This window comes from Opisthocomus hoazin, chromosome Z, assembly GCF_030867145.1.
Source record: "Opisthocomus hoazin isolate bOpiHoa1 chromosome Z, bOpiHoa1.hap1, whole genome shotgun sequence".
In the NCBI taxonomy this organism is placed as follows: domain Eukaryota; kingdom Metazoa; phylum Chordata; class Aves; order Opisthocomiformes; family Opisthocomidae; genus Opisthocomus; species Opisthocomus hoazin.
This window is the reverse complement of record NC_134454.1, coordinates 8,691,461-8,709,651: the sequence shown is the minus strand read 5'-3', so window position 1 is coordinate 8,709,651 and position 18,191 is coordinate 8,691,461. Positions and strand designations below refer to the sequence as shown.

At 45.7% G+C, this 18,191-nt stretch overlaps 1 protein-coding gene across 8 annotated transcripts in view; it reads left to right on the top strand.

The window, feature by feature from the left end:
- The window catches only part of KANK1 (KN motif and ankyrin repeat domains 1), a 135,946-nt gene extending 121,623 nt beyond the window's left edge, over positions 1 to 14,323 (top strand). For all 8 annotated transcript variants that reach the window (XM_075410808.1, XM_075410806.1, XM_075410807.1 and 5 more), the window contains 7 exons: positions 442 to 645; positions 3,276 to 3,363; positions 6,184 to 6,403; positions 9,102 to 9,244; positions 9,760 to 9,960; positions 12,578 to 12,676; positions 13,326 to 14,323. In XM_075410808.1, the coding sequence (XP_075266923.1) occupies positions 442 to 645; positions 3,276 to 3,363; positions 6,184 to 6,403; positions 9,102 to 9,244; positions 9,760 to 9,960; positions 12,578 to 12,676; positions 13,326 to 13,388 (1,018 nt within the window). In that variant the 3' untranslated portion in view covers positions 13,389 to 14,323. The remainder of the gene's footprint in view (positions 1 to 441; positions 646 to 3,275; positions 3,364 to 6,183; positions 6,404 to 9,101; positions 9,245 to 9,759; positions 9,961 to 12,577; positions 12,677 to 13,325) is intronic.
- Positions 14,324 to 18,191: the final 3,868 nt, after the last annotated feature.

Below are 18,191 nucleotides of genomic sequence, written 5' to 3'. Positions count from 1 at the left end.
AGCATTAAAATTGTCCAAATCACCTGTATTTCACATAAATATCAAAATGGTTTTGACTATCACAGGAAAAAATGTTTAAATTGTGGCTGTTGCCTTTAGATAGGTTTGTTAGCTTCCCTGCTTATATCTGCCTAGTAAGGCAACACCACAGTTTGCTCTGAACAAAGTAATTTAATTTTGGGGCTGAGGCAAGGTCTGGCAGAGTGTTAAGGCTTCTGTTTAAAAAAGGTTGTTCTTCTTTCATGACATACTGCGCGCGTAGTAGTCACGGTGCCAAGTGGCACTGGATTCAGTGAGCAGCAAAGGCGTCCGAGTAGAAAACAGGGGGACCAAGCCTTCGCGAGACGTTTTTCAACACGTGCCAGCACAGGCAGGTGTGACTGCTGCCAAGCGGTGCTGAGCGAGCACCCCTGCCTGCCCCTGACTTGTTTTCCCCCCCAGCTACGAGACGACGTCCAGCGATGACTCCAGCTCCGAGGAGAGCTCCTCCTCAGACTCAGAGGAGGAGTGCGAGGGCCACGAGTACCCCCGCAGCCGGCACACGGAAGAAGGGCAGCCAGTGCCTCGCGCCTCAGAGGTCTGTGCCGTGGGGTCGGAGGAGGACAGCCCCCCGCCAGAGTGCGAGGAAGTGGAGATCAGAGAGAGGTAGGCTGCTTGCTTTCTCCCCAGCACCTCTGAGGGGGTTGTGGCTGCCTGGTTGCACGGCTGTGCCCATGCTGGTGGAGAAGACGCCGGCCCCCATCGCTGATGGGCTGCTGCCCACCTGCCTTCTCCTCGAGCAGGTAAACAGAGGCAGTTTCGTGGCAAAACGGCCATCTGCAAGTGGGGAGAAGGTCTCAGGGGGTGTCCTTTCCAGCAACTGGCCCCAGCAGCTCTAAATGGTCCATTTACAGTGAGACCCAGGCGGCTACCCCCCAGCAGAGGCTCTACCAGGTCACAGATGGCGGTCATTTGGAAGCAGGCGATGCCTTATTAACAGCCTGGTCTGTAAAGCAGTAACTAAGCAAGCAAATGAGTCTTGAACCACGCACACCAGGTCAGCAGCCTGTCTTCCATTTGCACCTTGCACAGCATCTCAGCCGTGGCTGGTACTGCTCGATGAGGTGGTGGGGTACAGCAGCAAGGAGGTCACAGAATCACAGAATGTTCGGGGTTGGAAGGGACCTCTGTGGGTCATCTAGTCCAACCCCCTGCCGAAGCAGGGTCACCTACAGCAGGCTGCACAGGACCTTGTCCAGGCAGGTCTTGAATCCAGAGAAGGAGACTCCACAGCCTCCCTGGGCAGCCTGTTCCAGTGCTCCGTCACCCTCAGAGAGAAGAAGTTCTTCCTCATGTTCAGACGGAACTTCCTGTGCCTCAGTTTGTGCCCATTGCCCCTTGTCCTGTCACTGGGCACCACTGAAAAGAGTCTGGCCCCATCCTCCTGACACCCACCCTTCAGATATTTATAAGCATTTATAAGGTCCCCTCTCAGCCTTCTCTTCTTCAGGCTGAACAAGTCCAGCTCCCTCAGCCTTTCCTCATAGGAGAGATGCTCCAGTCCCCAAATCATCCTCGTAGCCCTCCGCTAGACTCTCTCCAGTAGCTCTTCATCTTTCTTGAACTGGGGAGCCCAGAACTGGACACAGTACTTCAGATGAGGCCTCACCAGGGCAGTGTAGAGGCGAAGGAGAACCTCCCTCGACCTGCTGGCCACACTCCTCCTAATGCATCCCAGGATCTCACTGGCCTCTTGGCAGCCAGGGCACACTGCTGGCTCATGGTCAACCTGTCGTCCACCAGGACACCCAGGTCCCTCTCCACAGAGTGGTTGTCCAACCCTGAGATCATATACTTTATATGGATCATGTATTATCATATACTTACTTGAAAGCTGCCGTCACACACTTTTTCAGCATTTCACATCTAAGCTGCTTTTCAAATTGCTGGTAATGAGCTGTGTAAGGTAGTATCTGACAGGCAAGGCATTTTGTTTTTTGGCACATGAAAGCAGTAGTGTGGTGAGTTTTTACTGATTCTTGGTTAGGGAGTGGACAAAAGGAAAGGAAGTATAAACATAGATACTTTATAGATACTGGGTTTGGCAGATGTTTACAAATGTGATAGCTTGGAAAATTACGTAAGTGGAATAATAGCAGTAAAAGAGCTAAGACAAAACTAATATGTCACATTTCACTGGAGATATTACTTAGCACCAAACTTACCTGTAATTATCAACTGCTAAATAAAAGACATGCAGAAGTTCATAATTAAGGGCTATTCGTAGGCCTTGGAGCTGTGAGTTTTAAAGTGCCCTGAGCTTTATTTATGCAGTACTGTAGCCTGTTACTTTGCAGATCCCACAAAAAGGTGGGCAGTTTCTCAAAGGAGCACTCTTAATTTATTTTTACCCTAGCAGGAGGTGATGGTGAAGAGGGGCAGCAAGGCAGCTTGAGATAGCCACGTGTGCTTGAGGAGCACGTTGTTTGCAAGCTGGCTGCCCTGGCAGTGCCCTTCGAGGGGAAGAGGCTGGGCACATGGCCACTTGGAACCAAGCGTGCTCCACGTGATGGTGGAGCATGTCATTGCCCTGGAAATACCAGCAGCTGGCTTGTAACCCCAGAGGGCTGAAATGCCTACCTTATACGCACGAGTGTGTTAGCTTTTCAGCTTTTGGGGAGAATATTTCTGGAAAATTGCCATTATCCTCTGTGGCAAGTTGTAGGCGGAGATGGTTGGCCACAGCCTGGCATGCCGTGTGGCACAGGCACGGGCCTTCTTATTTTCAGCTGTTCCCGGAGTTTTGAAATTTGTGATGGAAAGGAGGCAGAAGTGAAAACTTGAAGGGGGACTGGAGAGAGTAAATTTCCAAAGCAGATGGGATGAGAAAGGCTGGTTCCAGGGGACGGGACCTGGCAGGGAGGCACCGCCTGTGCCCTTTCCCAGCAGTTAATTCCATTTCTGTCACAACTGTCAGCATTTCCTCTTGATAACCAAGTAATCAGAGCACGGGGTGTATAATATGTGCTTTGCAGTTGTACAGCAGTAGGTGAGAATTTCCACTAGAAGGGCTGCCAAGTTTAAAGCACAGAAGCGATGGGTCGCCTGCTCCTCCCACGTACATCTGGGAAACACATTTTTGCTCCTTGCAGAGGTCCATGGCCACCATTGGCAGCAGCTGATGGCTTGGCCTGGAAGCATTAACTCCCACACGACTTTCAGAAAGGTAAATGTTTCTACACTGAGACATCAAGAGGAAAATTGAAACATGCCACGTATTCTGCTGTCTCCCTCAGATACGAATTAAGTGAAAAGATGCTTTCTGCCTGTCACCTGCTGAGGAACAACATTGACGACCCCAAGGCACTGACCAACAAAGATGTGGTAAGCAACGCGGGGCAAAATCCTCTCTGAGCTGCAACAGAAAAACTTCAGGGAGGGATAACTTCTGGATTTGTAGGACAGCTCCACAGCAGCTGGGCAGAATAGGATTTCATCTTTCCTAGGAAGAGTCACGAAGTGGTTTTTCTGTCAGGAGACTTTTGTCCAGAGAATGTACTTGTGCTTTGTGTGCTGCGGTGTTGTCGTCCCAAGGCACACACATAAAAATAGCAACATGAACGCACAGTTTCAACACATCTGTGCATTCCAGTGTTATTTTTATAAGTGTTGCTTTAGCACTGGTGTGGGTGGCTCTCAGGCCTCTCATGGAGAGACTGCACGGGGTGAGGAGCCTGTTTTCTTCCCATGTCAGAACCTCAGAGTCTGTTCTGAAACTATGTGCTCTGCCTTCTGCTAAGCCCAGGGATGCTGTTTCTGCTTCGTTTACTGTGCTGGTAGCTTGTATCAGTGCAGAAGGGAGTAAGGAGGATTCACTGCTAACAGTCAGTCTGAAGAAATAAGGTTGTATTTGCTTCATATGGGAATTGCCTATATGCCTCATATAGGAATTTCCTATGCTACTTTGTGGGGGGAATCTGGAAACAAAGGAACACTACTTAGTGATATGAAATTAAATTTTGCATTTGTTACAGTTGTGCGGTGATGTAAAAGGCAACAATCCAGTGCCAGTCTCCTCTACCACAGAGCATCTGCAGCTTCTTAAAGACAATAATATTGTCTGTCACACACAGACACAAATATTCTCTGTGTCCAGTTCTGACATTTGTGGGCCAGTGAATGTTTTGAAAGGTTGTTTAATACAGTTGTGATTGGTATTTTTTAATCCAGTGTCACTCCTTCACAAAGGAGGAGTAGTTTAGGCATTTGAACAACAAATGCTTCAGGCCCAGTTGGAATTGAAAGTGTCAAAAATGGCATAACCAGGTTATAATCTCTGCCTTGGAAGTATAATTTGAATTTACGTATTTCTTTCTTGTGCTTAAAGTGTTTGCCAGCACAAGTGGTGCTGTGTAGCTGGAAACTGCAGACTAATCAGCTCTTGTTCTCTGTCTGTCTGCTGATGAAGAAGTCTTGTCCAAAAAGGGTAAACTTCAGTACAGCTAGGGATCGCAGTGAATTGTCCCCTCCTCTTCCAGCATACTTAGCTCTTGTAGCTGCTGTGTACACCAGAAAGAGCTGCACACTGTTACTTTTGGGATGTGATGGACTACTTCAATAAAAAAAAAAAAAGTGTACTATTTACTTAATAATGTGTGTGATACTGTGACTGTAAAATTAATTTGTCAGTGGTATTTTGCACTCAGTAGTGCCTAAAATAAAAGTAATATTTATATTGTGTCACTTTATGACCACTTTTATGGTTTCAACTCTGTATATTCACAGTACAGGTGGTCTCTTAAGTTACAAGGTTGGATCTTGTAAGTTTTTACTGTAGTAGTATTGATGTAGAATATTCTGTATATATGTGAATGTAGTACAGATAGAAATGTAGTACTGACGTTTGTAGAATATTCTCCCTTTACCAGACATGGGCCCCCTCTAGAGGTACTGGCACAGGTTCTCTGTGTTTTCGCTAGAGGCTAGAGAAGCGTGCTGAGTGTCTTCTCTGCAAAATTGTCCCTGAACTTACTGGCCACCTTGCAGGTGGGGGTTTATGAGAAGAGAAGAAGGACGTGGTGGTCCTTCCAGGTCAGAGAAATTATCTCAGAAAGCCAGAGCTGGCAGTGACTGCAGAAACCCTCTTGGCTCACAGCTAGATCTAGTCTGCCTTTGCTGTTCCCAACAGACAGTTAGCTGGCCTAAGAGTCTTCTACCCCTCCACCCTCAGTCCGTACCAGTGGGAAGGTTTATCCTGAATGTCTAACCCACGTCTTCTCATTGCTGCTGAAATCCCTTAGTGCTACTGCAGGTGAAGAACAGGTTCGTTCTTTTCTCACTGCAGCAGCCTTTTGCACTGTGAAAATGTTATGGTGTCCCTTTCCCCAGCTGTTCTTTCAGCACAGCATCCCCAGTCCTTCCCATCTGTCCATGGGTCAGATTTCCTTGACCTCTAATCGTTCTCACTGCTCACCTTTGAAACCATTTCAGCCAAATCTTTCGAGTCGCTCAGTGATGGGACCAGACAAGGTAGTCCAGCTGTTGCCTTCGCAGTGCTAAGCGGAGAGAACGGACTCCATCACATGCTGGGCAAGCTGTAAATCTGCTTATTCGCCCCGAAACAGTATTTCCCTTTTTCATTACCGTATGATGTTGTTGACTCAGGTTCAGCTTGTGATGCTCTGTGTTGCCCAGCTCTTCTCCTGCAGAACTGCTGTCCAGCCAGTTCTCCTATGCTTTGTGCATTTGATAATTCATGCCTCAGGACTGGGCCTAATTGATTCAGCGTGCTGTTCTTTAAGTCCTCAAGAAATGCGTGTTCCCACTGCTCTTAGTCTTGGGTTCATCAGTGTATTATAAACTTAGTAAAGTATTTTGTGGAAATGATTACTCCAAGTATTTTTTCTGCTCACGAGTATTTGATACCCCTGAATTCTGGGGGCAATCTCATCCTAAAATTCTGTGCCCTCAGAGGTGAGCCATTCCTGAAAATTAGGTAAAAGGAGGGGAGGTAAACAATTGGTGTTTTAAAGAGGGTTTTGGTCAGAGGGGAAGCTTCAGTCTGTACTTCTTGTTTGTGAGCTGAATACTTTCTTCCCACATTTGACTAAAAAAGGCCTGGCCTCCTACATCGCTGACTTGGGGGATGGAAAATCCTTTAAATAGATTGCCCATATGTAAATTTTTCTGTCTTGGTTTTGGCAGAGGTTTTGTTTAAATACCATCCAGCATGAGTGGTTTCGTGTCTCAAGTCAGAAGTCGGCTGTCCCTGAAATGGTTGGAGACTACATAACTGCTTTTGAAGAGATTTCTTCTGCTGTCCTCAGACATATCATCAATATGGCAGATGGAAACGGAAACACCGCTCTGCATTACAGTGTCTCACATTCTAACTTTGAAATTGTAAAGCTTCTTCTGGATGCAAGTAGGTTGACTTGTTTGTGTATGTTTTTTAATCTGTTTTTTGCAATTCCTCATCAGCGAGAGGTCAAGTTTGGGCCTCGTCGGGCAGCTGTTTTGACTGTTAACAGTGATGTGGTGGGTCACTTGCGTAGCCTAGAATCCTTGTTTCTAGTGCTAGCTTCAGAGGTGATGGTGATGGCTCTTGAAAAAGTTACGAAAACACTCAAGAAAATTATATACAGAGTTGACCAGTGTTTGGAACAGATAGGTAGATCCGTGACTCTTGGACTGTAGTCCCAAGTTCAGCAGCGCCAGCCTCCAGCAGTTTCTCTGTAGGCAGCACAGCTCCTCCTCAGCCAAAGGTACTGTGCTGGTGGAGGAAGATGCATTCAGGTGTAAACACCCATGTGAAACACTCGGACTAGTCTAGCTTTGTCTTACTAGAACAGTACAGAAGCTTTTTCTGGGCACCACCTCGGCACGTCTGTACTGCTCTCCTGAGAAACTGGAGCAATGTGGCGTTCTGCCATGTAGGAGCATTTCCCTGAGCAATGTGACAATGCTTCATTTACTTGCTTTTGTTGTTGCTTCCTTCTCTCAGTCCCCTTGCCACACACATGCAGAGAGGGTAGTGGCAGAGGGGAGACTCCAGGGCACCTGCTCCCCATGTGCCCTAAGCCAGGAGGCAGTTGGCAGAAGGTGCCACACGTTGGAGATGGTCCCAGGCAGGAGGCGGTATGTGTAAGCCTACGTTTGCTCCCTGACTGAAGTTTCTTTCTATAAACTAGTTCTAAAACCTGTCACAGCTGGTTGTGGAGCTTAACTAGGCCAGCGGCACGGCTGGAGTGTAAGCCTAGCAATATCCATAAAACCAGAAGGGTAACGTCAGGTAAACAAGGATATTAATGATACAGACCTCAGCTTTGATAACCCAGCACGTCTGTCACTGCAAAGACTTCCCTGGCAGGAAAGAGAGCGCTTTGAAGTCTGTGGCCCTGTTTGAAGGCAGCCCGTTGGGAGGAGTGAGTCAGGGCGGGGGAACGCGGGGAATGCCCACGGTGAAATGCTGCAGGCTGGCTCCGCAGCCCCGCGGTGGTGGTGGGGAAATGCTTCCCTGGGTACCTCAGGGTAGAGTGAGCAGGCTCGGTCTGTTGCTGGGAGTTAGGACTCCTGTAGTTTACAGCAGCCAGTGTGTTCCTACGAAGACAGTGGGTTTTAACTGCAAAATCCAACAACCGTGACTGGTGCCAGGTGGTGCAGGAGCACACTGCACGTGCCAGCACTTAGAAAATATTTGCAAACAGGCACATTCCTTCAGGTTTCGACAGTCTTCCTCTGGACCGTGTCTAAGTGGCCATTATAGTCAGCCTGGCAATGTGGTATGTCACAGCCAGATTCATGGTCCAAGATCTTCCTGTCTGTGTGGTGGGAAGAGCAGATGGGACAAGAGGCTCCTCTGTATCACCATGCAGTGTTACCAAGAGGACAAATACGAAAACATCCCTGCTCATTAGCCATATAGAGAAGGAGCTGAAACGTGACCTCAGAAAACACACTTCTGCCAAAGTAGTCTAGTCAGGGTAGGAGAGCATCACTCCCAATTCATTACTCGTTAAGTAAGGCATATAGCAGAGTGTCATGTTCTGTGGCTTCAGTGTCTTCCCAGAAGTGACTTCTGAAAGTGAGGTTGGGCTATTGGTTATAATGTTGGTTATAAGGTAGCACAAGTGATGTCTATGGAACATGAAAACAGTGCATTTTCTTACCTCTGCACTTGTATTGCTTCTGCAATGTCCTTTTCACTTAAAAAAAAAAAAAAAAAAAGAACAACAGAAGAAAAAAAGGCCTTTGGCAATAAATCTGAAATATTTCCTGAAACATTTTTGCTTGTTAAGATATCTGTGGTGCACTTTAACCTGAAGTCTAGAGATTAATGTTTATGTGAGTCTGAGTCCTTGCTTTCCAATACGATGAGCACACTGAAAGCATTGCTGCCTGGTAAACTAATAAGCCCTGCTGTATTTATGCAGAATTTTAGGAACAGAGACAGACTGGAGGTTAGACCTGAACAAAAAGGAGAGCTTTTGTCAGCTGCTGGCACTAGTCAGAGAACTTGGCTGTATTTGTTCCCAGAGTACTTTTGTTCACAGTCAAATACTCTGTAGAGCTGGAAACAGTCTTTAATTGAAAGGTTTTTTTCTGCAGCTCCAAAACATGTCAAAGTACACTTGCAGATCTTTAAAATAACGTCAGTTACAGGAAAATATTTGTGCTGAGGAGAAGCAGCTTTTCCACTGCGCGTGTTGCTGGGGTGTTTTAGTTTTGCAATATGAATCCCCTCAGGAGAGGAGCTTGAAGACTCTTGTGATGGTATTCCTGGGGTTCAGACCCATGACCCCGATGGTCATGTCAAATTTCAGACCACTTGCTTTTGCAAAAGAAAAAAATGACACAAAGCCCTAAATGATGACATATAAAATGGCTTTGTGCTCTCCTTGTGTTGCACACATAGTAGAAGAGAATCCTTTTCTTTCTCAGGCTCAGGAGCATCCCATTTATTTTTTTTCTTGTCCACTTCCCCTTGAATTACTTCCATTATGAGACCAATTGCTGCCTTTTCTTTTTATAGGCTGCTCTACTAACAGTTTATTCAGTTCATTAGCACAATTGCTGCTTTTTTCATTCCCGCTTTCCAACAAAATTATCTCATCCCTCTGCAGATGTCTGTAACGTAAATCATCAGAACAAGGCCGGCTATACCCCCATCATGCTTGCTGCGCTCGCAGCTGTGGAAGCGGAGAAGGACATGAGGATAGTGGAGGAGCTGTTCAGCTGTGGGGACGTGAATGCTAAAGCTAGCCAGGTCGGTCAAACGGATCATGAGACGCTGTTCCCACTCCCATGTCTTTTTGTCTTTCCTTCCACGCTCTCACCCATGCTCCATCCGTTCAGCTTTTGCACTCATTCACTCTCACCCTCTGGGGTCTTTGATGTTTGTGTGTGTGTTTTTGACTGCTGTATACAAAAGGGGGCGATGGGAGAACAGTAGAGCCTCCGGTCTGGATCTCTTCTTAGAGTAAAGATAGAATATTTTATGAAGGAACCATTACTGAATTTTGGGAGGCATTTACAAATTCTGCACCATTTACTTCCTTCCAAGGAACTCCAGATGTCTGGAAATAGATCCGATATCTTCCATTAATTTAATAAATAGTTGTGTGGATGTGGGGTATGTTATGCATAAAAGGTATTAAATAATGGCGAGCAGAGCCTTGAGAGAGCTGAGTAAAATAACCCCAGAATCACAGTGCCAGAAAAGTGCACATGCCTTGTCACTGTCTGTGTAGTTATTTGGGTTTTCCTCTTCTTTCCACGCAGGCTGGTCAGACCGCACTGATGCTGGCCGTGAGTCACGGGCGGATAGACATGGTTAAAGCTCTGCTGGCCTGTGGTGCGGACGTCAACATCCAGGATGACGAGGGCTCTACAGCTCTGATGTGTGCTAGTGAACACGGACATGTAGAGATTGTCAAACTGCTGCTGGCTCAGCCAGGGTGTAATGGCACCCTGGAGGACAATGTGAGTTGCCTTTCCAGGCAGTGCTTCATCAGATAGCTGCTCCACTCCAGGATGTTTTCCGAATTCTTTTTGTTTTGATGCAGTGGAGAGCTGCTGAAATCGTAGTTGTTGAGGCTGCTAGAAGCAAATAGTGCTTTTGCCGAAAGGGTAATTTGTTGACCTGCTGTTTTCCCTTTTCTACGTGATTCTCTGACTCACAGCGCCGAAGTACCAAATGCGTGAATCATCTGCTTAGCGGTCGCAAGTGCTGTGATTATTGGGCAAGTATCTTTGCTTTTCTAACAGACCTACCCAGTAACGATTTTTGTGGTTAGCTGTAGGTGTGCAGTGGCAAGAACAGAAAAAACACTTGCCACCTCATGGTAAAACATCTTCCTGTCTCACATTCCTTCTCCCTTTCCCAGGATTCTTCCAGTTTGCAGTTAGGACTCTATCTGGTGCCGTAGCAGCCTTGTTGTGTTGCTTGTCTGTGCCCGCGGCAAACATCAGCCCTACAGTTCTCTTCACAGGATGTTCACGCAGTACCTACACCGTGACTTTTGAGGGTAGAGGTTTGGTCTCACTCGTGAAGCTGCATTGTCCTGATGATAACGGGATACAGGCTGTGACTTCCGTGCCAAGTGAGACACTTGCATATTTCTTGTTGCAAGGATCACTGCAGCCTGCACTGTCAGCAGCAGACGGTTTGATCTGTAGAGTTCTCGAGCGTGAAAATGTTGACTGAGCTGGTTTCTTGCCAGTACTGTGTTCTTGTTAACAACATCACTTCCTGGGTATGTTTCCGTTCTTCCGATTGCTTTCACCCACTGAGCACTGAAATGGAGCCGGGGTTTGGGATTTGGGAGGGCAGGGGGAGGTTGTTTGTTGAAGCTGTCGCAGAGAGGCAGAGACATCGTTTCTGTTCGTTCGCTCGCCTGCTGCAGGAGCAGGCTCCATTGCCCGGTGGTGCCAGCGGTCTGCAACAACTGGCCAGAGGGGAAAATGTAAGCAGGCCTCAGCGTACAAACGCTCTTGGGGCCAGTCTAGGTCACTGGCAGCCTGGGTGCTGTTAGCACCGCTGATCACCACGTCAAGAATTGAAGTCATTGAAGTCGTGATGGGGATGTGACACCTAACTGTTCCGGTAGGCAGTTTGATACTGTTTCCCAAGCACAGCTTGTCTGCTGCTTATTCATGTTATAAAGGGTTTCTCTGTGCTGTGACATTATGAAATTTTTAGCATTCCCCTAGCTATTCTGAATGTGACAGTGACACTTTTCCAGTCAGCATGATCAGTAGTTAGCTGAGCTTCATCCTACTGATGTGTGCCGCTCTGACAGTGATTCAGCATCTCTCTTTGAGAACTTGCCTTCTCCTGGTGTTGACTGTGGAGTGTTTGTTGCGCGTTTGTAGTGCATTATATTGCACTGGATGGAGTGGACAGCTCTTCTAGCTCCCTGTCTGCTCAGGACAATTAGATTTGTGTATGGCCACTCCCTGTAGTCTCATAAGACAACTTTCCACTTGGATGCTGTCCATCGTGTCCCATGCTGGAAAAAGGGTTTACAGTTTCCTTAAACTGGTGCCGACCTCTGTAATACCAGTGCTACGGCAGTGGCTAGAAAACATGCTCCATTCAAAGAGCCAACATAACAGGCAATCGCTACGAGAGGACATTTCAAATACTGGCATAATTGTGGAAATTTCTGTGCACAAGAGCCAAAAGCCAGGCAGTGGACCAGCAAGCCACTCTGAAGTTTGTGCTGAGGTTGTGGCTGCCTGCCTTGTCATGTAAACACCAGCGGAGAGCAGGGGGTTGTAGCCACGTGATACCCCAGTTTCAGGAAGAGAAGGAAGCAAGGAAGGCTGCGTTGGGGATGTGGCAGCTTTGTACAAGTGTGCCCCTCTGACAGCTCAGAGGTCTGCATCGCCTGTTCTCTGACATCGACTTCTTTGGACCAAACATGGCCTAAAGGGAAAACAGCAGGTCAATAAATTACCCTTTCGGCAAAAACACTATTTGCTTCTAGCAGCCTCAACAACCACGATTTCTGAAAGCAGTAATGCCTTCTGAGAAACTGAGGTGACAGTATTTGACCGGGAAAGTCCATTTGTTTGTAGTTAAACTTCCATCAAAGAGCATTTGGAATTATGAATGGAACTGCTCTTAGTGTTAATGGGAGCTATAACACAAGAATTATCATTGTAGCACAGCAGTTATCATGATATTTGATTAGCATTTATCCCTCCCTTATCTTCTCTTCCACTCCTCACTGACTTTGTAGTTTCTCTCGGACAGCCCAATCTTCTGAAATCACTGGTCTTACACGGCACTACATGTAACGTTACTGTGGTAATGGCGTGCTCATTCTTCCTCAGCAATAATCAAGACTCCTTGTTGAGAGAAATTATGAGGCCTCTGACAACTGGACTGCCTCATAAAACAGCACTGCAAGGCTTATTGTCACTTAATTATAATAGAAGAAATTAAACAGGACTCTAAATTAACCCAACTGTTTGTCCGAGCAGTAGGGCCTCCACTTCATAATTTCCCTTCTCTGTGGACTGATGGGGCTTTTAAGAGATCTGTTAATGCACACAAGCACTAATTCTCTTATTTCTTCCTTTCCCCTCTCAGGATGGCAGCACAGCACTTTCAATAGCCCTGGAAGCTGGACATAAGGACATAGCAGTTCTCCTTTATGCCCATGTCAACTTTTCCAAAACCCAGTCACCGGTTAGTACACAACCTCCTACAGTTTATGTTTTAACTTGCTGCTCCTGAACATGATAGTAAAACATAAACAAAAAATTAACCCCCTGGCAGCTGTACAGCAGTACAGCACATGAAATTTCAAGTTTATTCACAGGATGATTTTTATGCTGGCAAGTGGAACATACGTTTTTAAATACAGGTTGACTGCAGAAGGTTGAACCCTGACTGAAGGGGTTGTAGAGGCTGTACCCTCCTCCTCCTCCCTTTTATCTGGGGGTACAGATAGCTTGCTAGCAGGGTTCACAGACTCTGGCTAGTGTGCAGAGGTGCTGTTGCATCATTGTAATGCTCATTATTTACCTGGCCACTGAAAAACAGCTGTTTCTGGAGTTACAGCGATCCTGGGTGTTCTGGCAACCATCTACCTGCTCTCCAAGCCCCAGCTCACTCTCCTCCTAAGCTGCTGCTAAACGTTTCACTGTCTAAATAACGTGCACTCTGTAGGCTGTATGATAGCAGGCACTGTTTTTCCTAAAATGAAAAAAAAAAAAAAAAAAGAATCTGTGCAATTAAAGGCAAGGGATTGAAAACAGTGCTTGTGAGTGCTGTGTTCCGACTCGGCTGGCTGGGGTAATTTCCCTGTGATTAATTGTTCTTCCCTCTTTTCTAGGGCACTCCTAGGCTAAGCAGAAAGACATCTCCTGGTCCCACCCACAGAGCCACGTTTGAGTAGTAGTGCATGAATATCTGTAAAAATCTCTATGCCATCTTTAAGCTGCGAAATGTTACTGTTTTACTGAGACAGATACTGAATGTAATTGTCTTGTGCCTGAACTCACCAGCAAAGTGAAAGCAGAGATCTAGTGCTAAAGATAGAAAACTGTATACTTGAAGCAAGCATATAGTGAAGTAGTGCTCAGCTGAGAACCTTAGGCAGAACTGTTCTTTTGCTCACCTACTTGTCTTTCCATACACTGGCATAAATCCTGTTTTTCTTTGCTATAGATTATCCTTTCCTATGTTACGTGCAGCTGAAGACTTCTAAAGCTATCCATGCAGTGGTGTCCCGGTGGCTTGTTTTTAATCATTTTAAAACATACGTTTATTTACTGTGCCTAGACTTTATCACAGTAACCTTTTCATAAATTTCATTCCAGCATGATTTTGATGGTTTTAATTACTTTAAAATTCAGAAGTTGCAGTTGCTTATATAGTCAGCTCCGTGGATCTTGAGCTGGTGGGTGAGTGGGTAGGTATTGGGGATAGAGCTTCTCATCAGGTCTGAAGTTCACTAAATAAGTTGTCGCTAATTGGGGATAATGTATAACTTTTTGTATGAAAGATACTAGTATCTATAAAATTAACTCGTACAGTATTTTCAACATTTTATATTCCTTAATAATTAAAAACTACATGAAGAATTACATGTCCTGTTACCATATTTTTATTAACTGTTTCAGTCTATAAGCTCCATACATGTTTATTGGAGAGTAAAATTAGAGGTACCAGCTGTATATTCCCCTTGAGTGGGACTGAGCATAGTTCTCGGTGCATATTTATGGAATGCTATTACCTTGTCACATTCACTTTAGTCATGTGTATTGAAATGTTTGAAGTGCCTTCAACTCTTGCCATATTTTCAGAATAAAATTTCATTATGCTGTTTTACTCCTCTCTTGTTTTACGTGTGATTTGTCATCATCCAGAAATGCTGCAGATTACAACTGCACCAGCGAAACAGGGTAGATTGGTAAGTCAAGGCAGGGAGGACTGGATAGCTCAAGCCTTGGGGTCTGCTGATGCGAACAGGATCAGTGCCCAAACCAGCTTTTTGTTGCTGACTGGCAGAGTAAAAAGGTTTGCCCAAGATGAGCTGCCTTTGCTGGTCTTGCACTTGCTGTGAAGGTTGGACGCTTTGCTGTCTGGGAGAGAAGTGGCCTCTCTCGGCCATGTGAAGCATCACAGGGAGGCACCAAAGGATGGTGCTCAAGCGGTTTGCATGAACTGCAAAGTAGTTACCAACTGAAATAAAAGCCTTTGAGCTTTATCTTCCAAACGATCCTGGCAGCTTGGTGAAAGGGCATGCTTTTTAGATGACATTGGAACAAGTCCTAAGCTAGTGCCTCTATATCCTTGTCAGTTCAGACCTACCTGATGAGACAGAAAAACACACCTCAGTGCCTTGGTTCAATGTATCTACACACTTTTCTTCTGTGTTCTTCCCCCTTCCCTCCCCAAGTTCTTATCAAAACAGCTTTTCCCACATAGTCCCTTTGAAACAGGGATCCCTGAAGCCATCCTTATCCAACTTGGCCTATATGGACTTGGTGGCTTGGACTGCATGAAGTTTCTGTGAGCTCTGTCCAAGATGGTGTGGTCCAGCTCTGCAGGTACTACATGATGCCAGTGTCAGGCTGGTACCCCAGTGCTTGGGCGCGTCCCCTGGGCAAAGGGCATGTGAAATCTCTCTGCTGTAGGGGGACACGTCTTAACATAGCAGTCCCAAATACCCACCCACACACCTTAAGGTCAGTCATTTTTTGCCATTGGACTCGTTTGGCCAACTTCTCATTCTTCACTTAGCATCAAATGTTGTGTGGCTGCTGTCTCACCTGGGTCCTACCTGCTAGTTAAAGAGGTATGTCACCAACCTGCCAAATTACTGTGAAAAAAAGGTCTTCCCTCTGACACCAGGCTGAGGCAAACAGCAGCAGCAGCTGTAAAAAATTAAACAAAAAAACGCCCCTGGCTTTGCCAGCTGCGCTTGGTCAGAGAGGTTGGGTGCGGGCTGTCCTGCATAGCAGGGAGCTGAGCTGTGCCCCACGCATACTCACACCCGATGGCCTGAGACTTGGTCACAGGCAGTATGTGACACCAGCGCACACTTCCCAATAAATTTCTCATTCACTTACGTGGGATTCTCGTTCAGCAGAAGTAGTGCAGGTTGGATCTCCCCGCCTTGGGCATGGCAAGAGTGGCTTTTGTTTCGTTTCCAGCTCCGTTCATCTGCCACCTCTTGCCACAGTTCGAACAACTCTGGAAAGCAAAGTCAAGAAAATCTGTTCTCGTCTGTATGAGTTTAAAACACACATGGTGCTGGAGTTAAACAAATAAAGCTGATGAAGTGGAAAAAAAAGATGACTGCTTTAATCTCTCTCCAGAACTCGTTCTGATTTTACAGAAAATCCAGTTCACTTACTTATACATGCCTGCTGGGGAGACATTATATTGCCAGGTCAGAATTTGGACCAGGGGCAGGTTTTTACTTTCAGTTTTACCAAGAATATAATTTTTATTTAGCACTGGTTTGACCAAAACCAGTCTAGTTATGCTTTCTTAAGGGAGTTAGTAATCGTATCTTTAACTCTGGCTTGTATCTCAGGACAGTAGTTTTAGGTAGTCCTGTGAGGAGCAGGGAGTTGGACGTGATGGTCCTTATGGGTCCCTTCCAACCTGAGATATTCTATGATTCTATGACAGCAGTTTTAAAGCCTGTAGATTATACTCCAAAGTCTGACTTTGTGAAAGAGTGTGCTGAGCCATCTGCAGCAGTGCCACTGTATTGCTGTAGGAGATATCTTAATTACTAACATGCTCAATAGATCTTTGGCCCAAAAATAGTTGTTAAACAATGATCTGTGTTGCTCATTACTACCTTGCTACTGTGCTTCATTTGCACATATACGTATTTGTACATACTGTGGCCTAGGACTGAAAAAAAATTTGACATGCCTGTCAGTTTAGCTTTTCAGAGCAGAGGGCCATGACTGTTGATTTCTTGGTTGGCACAGGTCCCTGTCTCTCCCTCCACAAATCAGTGGGAGTCCTGGGTGCAGTGGGAGTCCTGGTCCCACAACTGTCGTAGAAGGGTTTAAAAAAAATGGTCCAGGGTTTAGGTGACTAATGACACAGGGAGAGTCACCAAACGTACTTTTAATTGGTTTTGGGGTTTTTTTACCTGGAAAAAAGCATAGGAGAGGAACGTGGAAATAAACATTCCTTTTTTCTTTTTTTTACCCACCCTGTAGAGAGTATATCCGAAACCAATACACTAGGAGTTAAAATTTTCTAAGTGACTGCATTGCTTTCTAATGGCCTTGACTGGCAGAAGTCTGGGGAGGAATCTGACCCTTCCAGCAACATGCAAGAGTCAGGTTATGCAACTCTGAGTTCCAGGATTTGTTTAGGTGTCATTTTCCTGGTAAGCAAAAGGGTTGGCCCAGAACTGGCCTCATAGAGCTTTAGAAAATGTTAGATGAAGCTGTGAACTCCGCATTTCTGCACAAAACTCAGTTTGTTCCCGAAAGCTCATTGTTTTGGGTTAAAATGCCTTGTAAATCAAAGTGCTCTCAGCTGAATGGTGAAGTAGGCCACTGTGTTATGCCATGTCAGGAAGATTGCCAAAAGCAACCAAAACTTTCATGGGTATAGGTGGAAAGTACAGAACAAACTGACTATTTTACCAAAGTCAGTAAATTTGGAGAGGGACTCTTTACAAGGGCGTGTATTGACAGGACAAGGGGTAATGGCTTCAAACTGAAAGAGGGTAGATTAAGATTAGATATAGGAAAGAAATTCTTTACTTTGGGGTGGTGAGGCACTGAAACAGGTTGCCCAGAGAAGCTGTGGATGCCCCATGACTGGAAGTGTTCCAGGCCAGGTTGGACAGGGCTTTGAGCAACCTGATCTAGTGAAAGGTGTCCCTGCCCACGGCAGATGAGTTGGGACTAGGTGTTCTGTAAGGTCCTTTCCAACCCAAACCATTCTGTGGTACTCTGGTTCTATGAAATGTCATTTCTGGCCTAAAGTTCTACTAGGGCAGACTTAATGGATCGAACAGTTAAATAAAAGGAAAAAAAAAAAAGAAGAAAGATTACTTCCCTTAGCATTTTGTTGTGTTGTGTGGCCCTCCTGTCTCCAGGAGGTTGACACCTGAAGCAGTTCACACTGTGGGAGCCAGGCCCTTCCCCAGGAAGTATTTAAGAGATTCCCAAAAGCGTTGGTATCCACCGATGCCCTCTGCAAGCCAACTTTAATTCCACCTGCTAATGCTGGATAGCATTTATCACAGGTGCTGGGATTACGGGGTTTACCACGCATACCAGCTCTGAACTGAGCTCCCTCTACACGCTCTCCCCGGCATTTGTTTTTCAGTTCAGATCAGATGATGACTGACTCTCAGTATATCCAAGCATGATGTTGTCATCACCTTTGAACTCCGACTGTCAGTGAATATATAAAAGCTCTGGCACTTCTTCAAGACTGTAAAAGACGTCACTCTCTTTTTTCCAGTTATACTGTCATACATAAATTGAAGTTGCCACTTACAATCACCCTGAGGGATAAAAGGGGAGGGTTACTGGTACCGAATTTTAAAATGATGGAAATCAGCGAACACAATATTGATCTAAATGCAATGACTGAAGAAGGCATTTTTGCAAGACATACTTTCAGAAGTTTTATCTCCTTGATACAGCTGGAAGAACTCAAGTTATTTTAGAAATAGCTTTTATGTCTGTTTCTCCTGGTGTCTCAT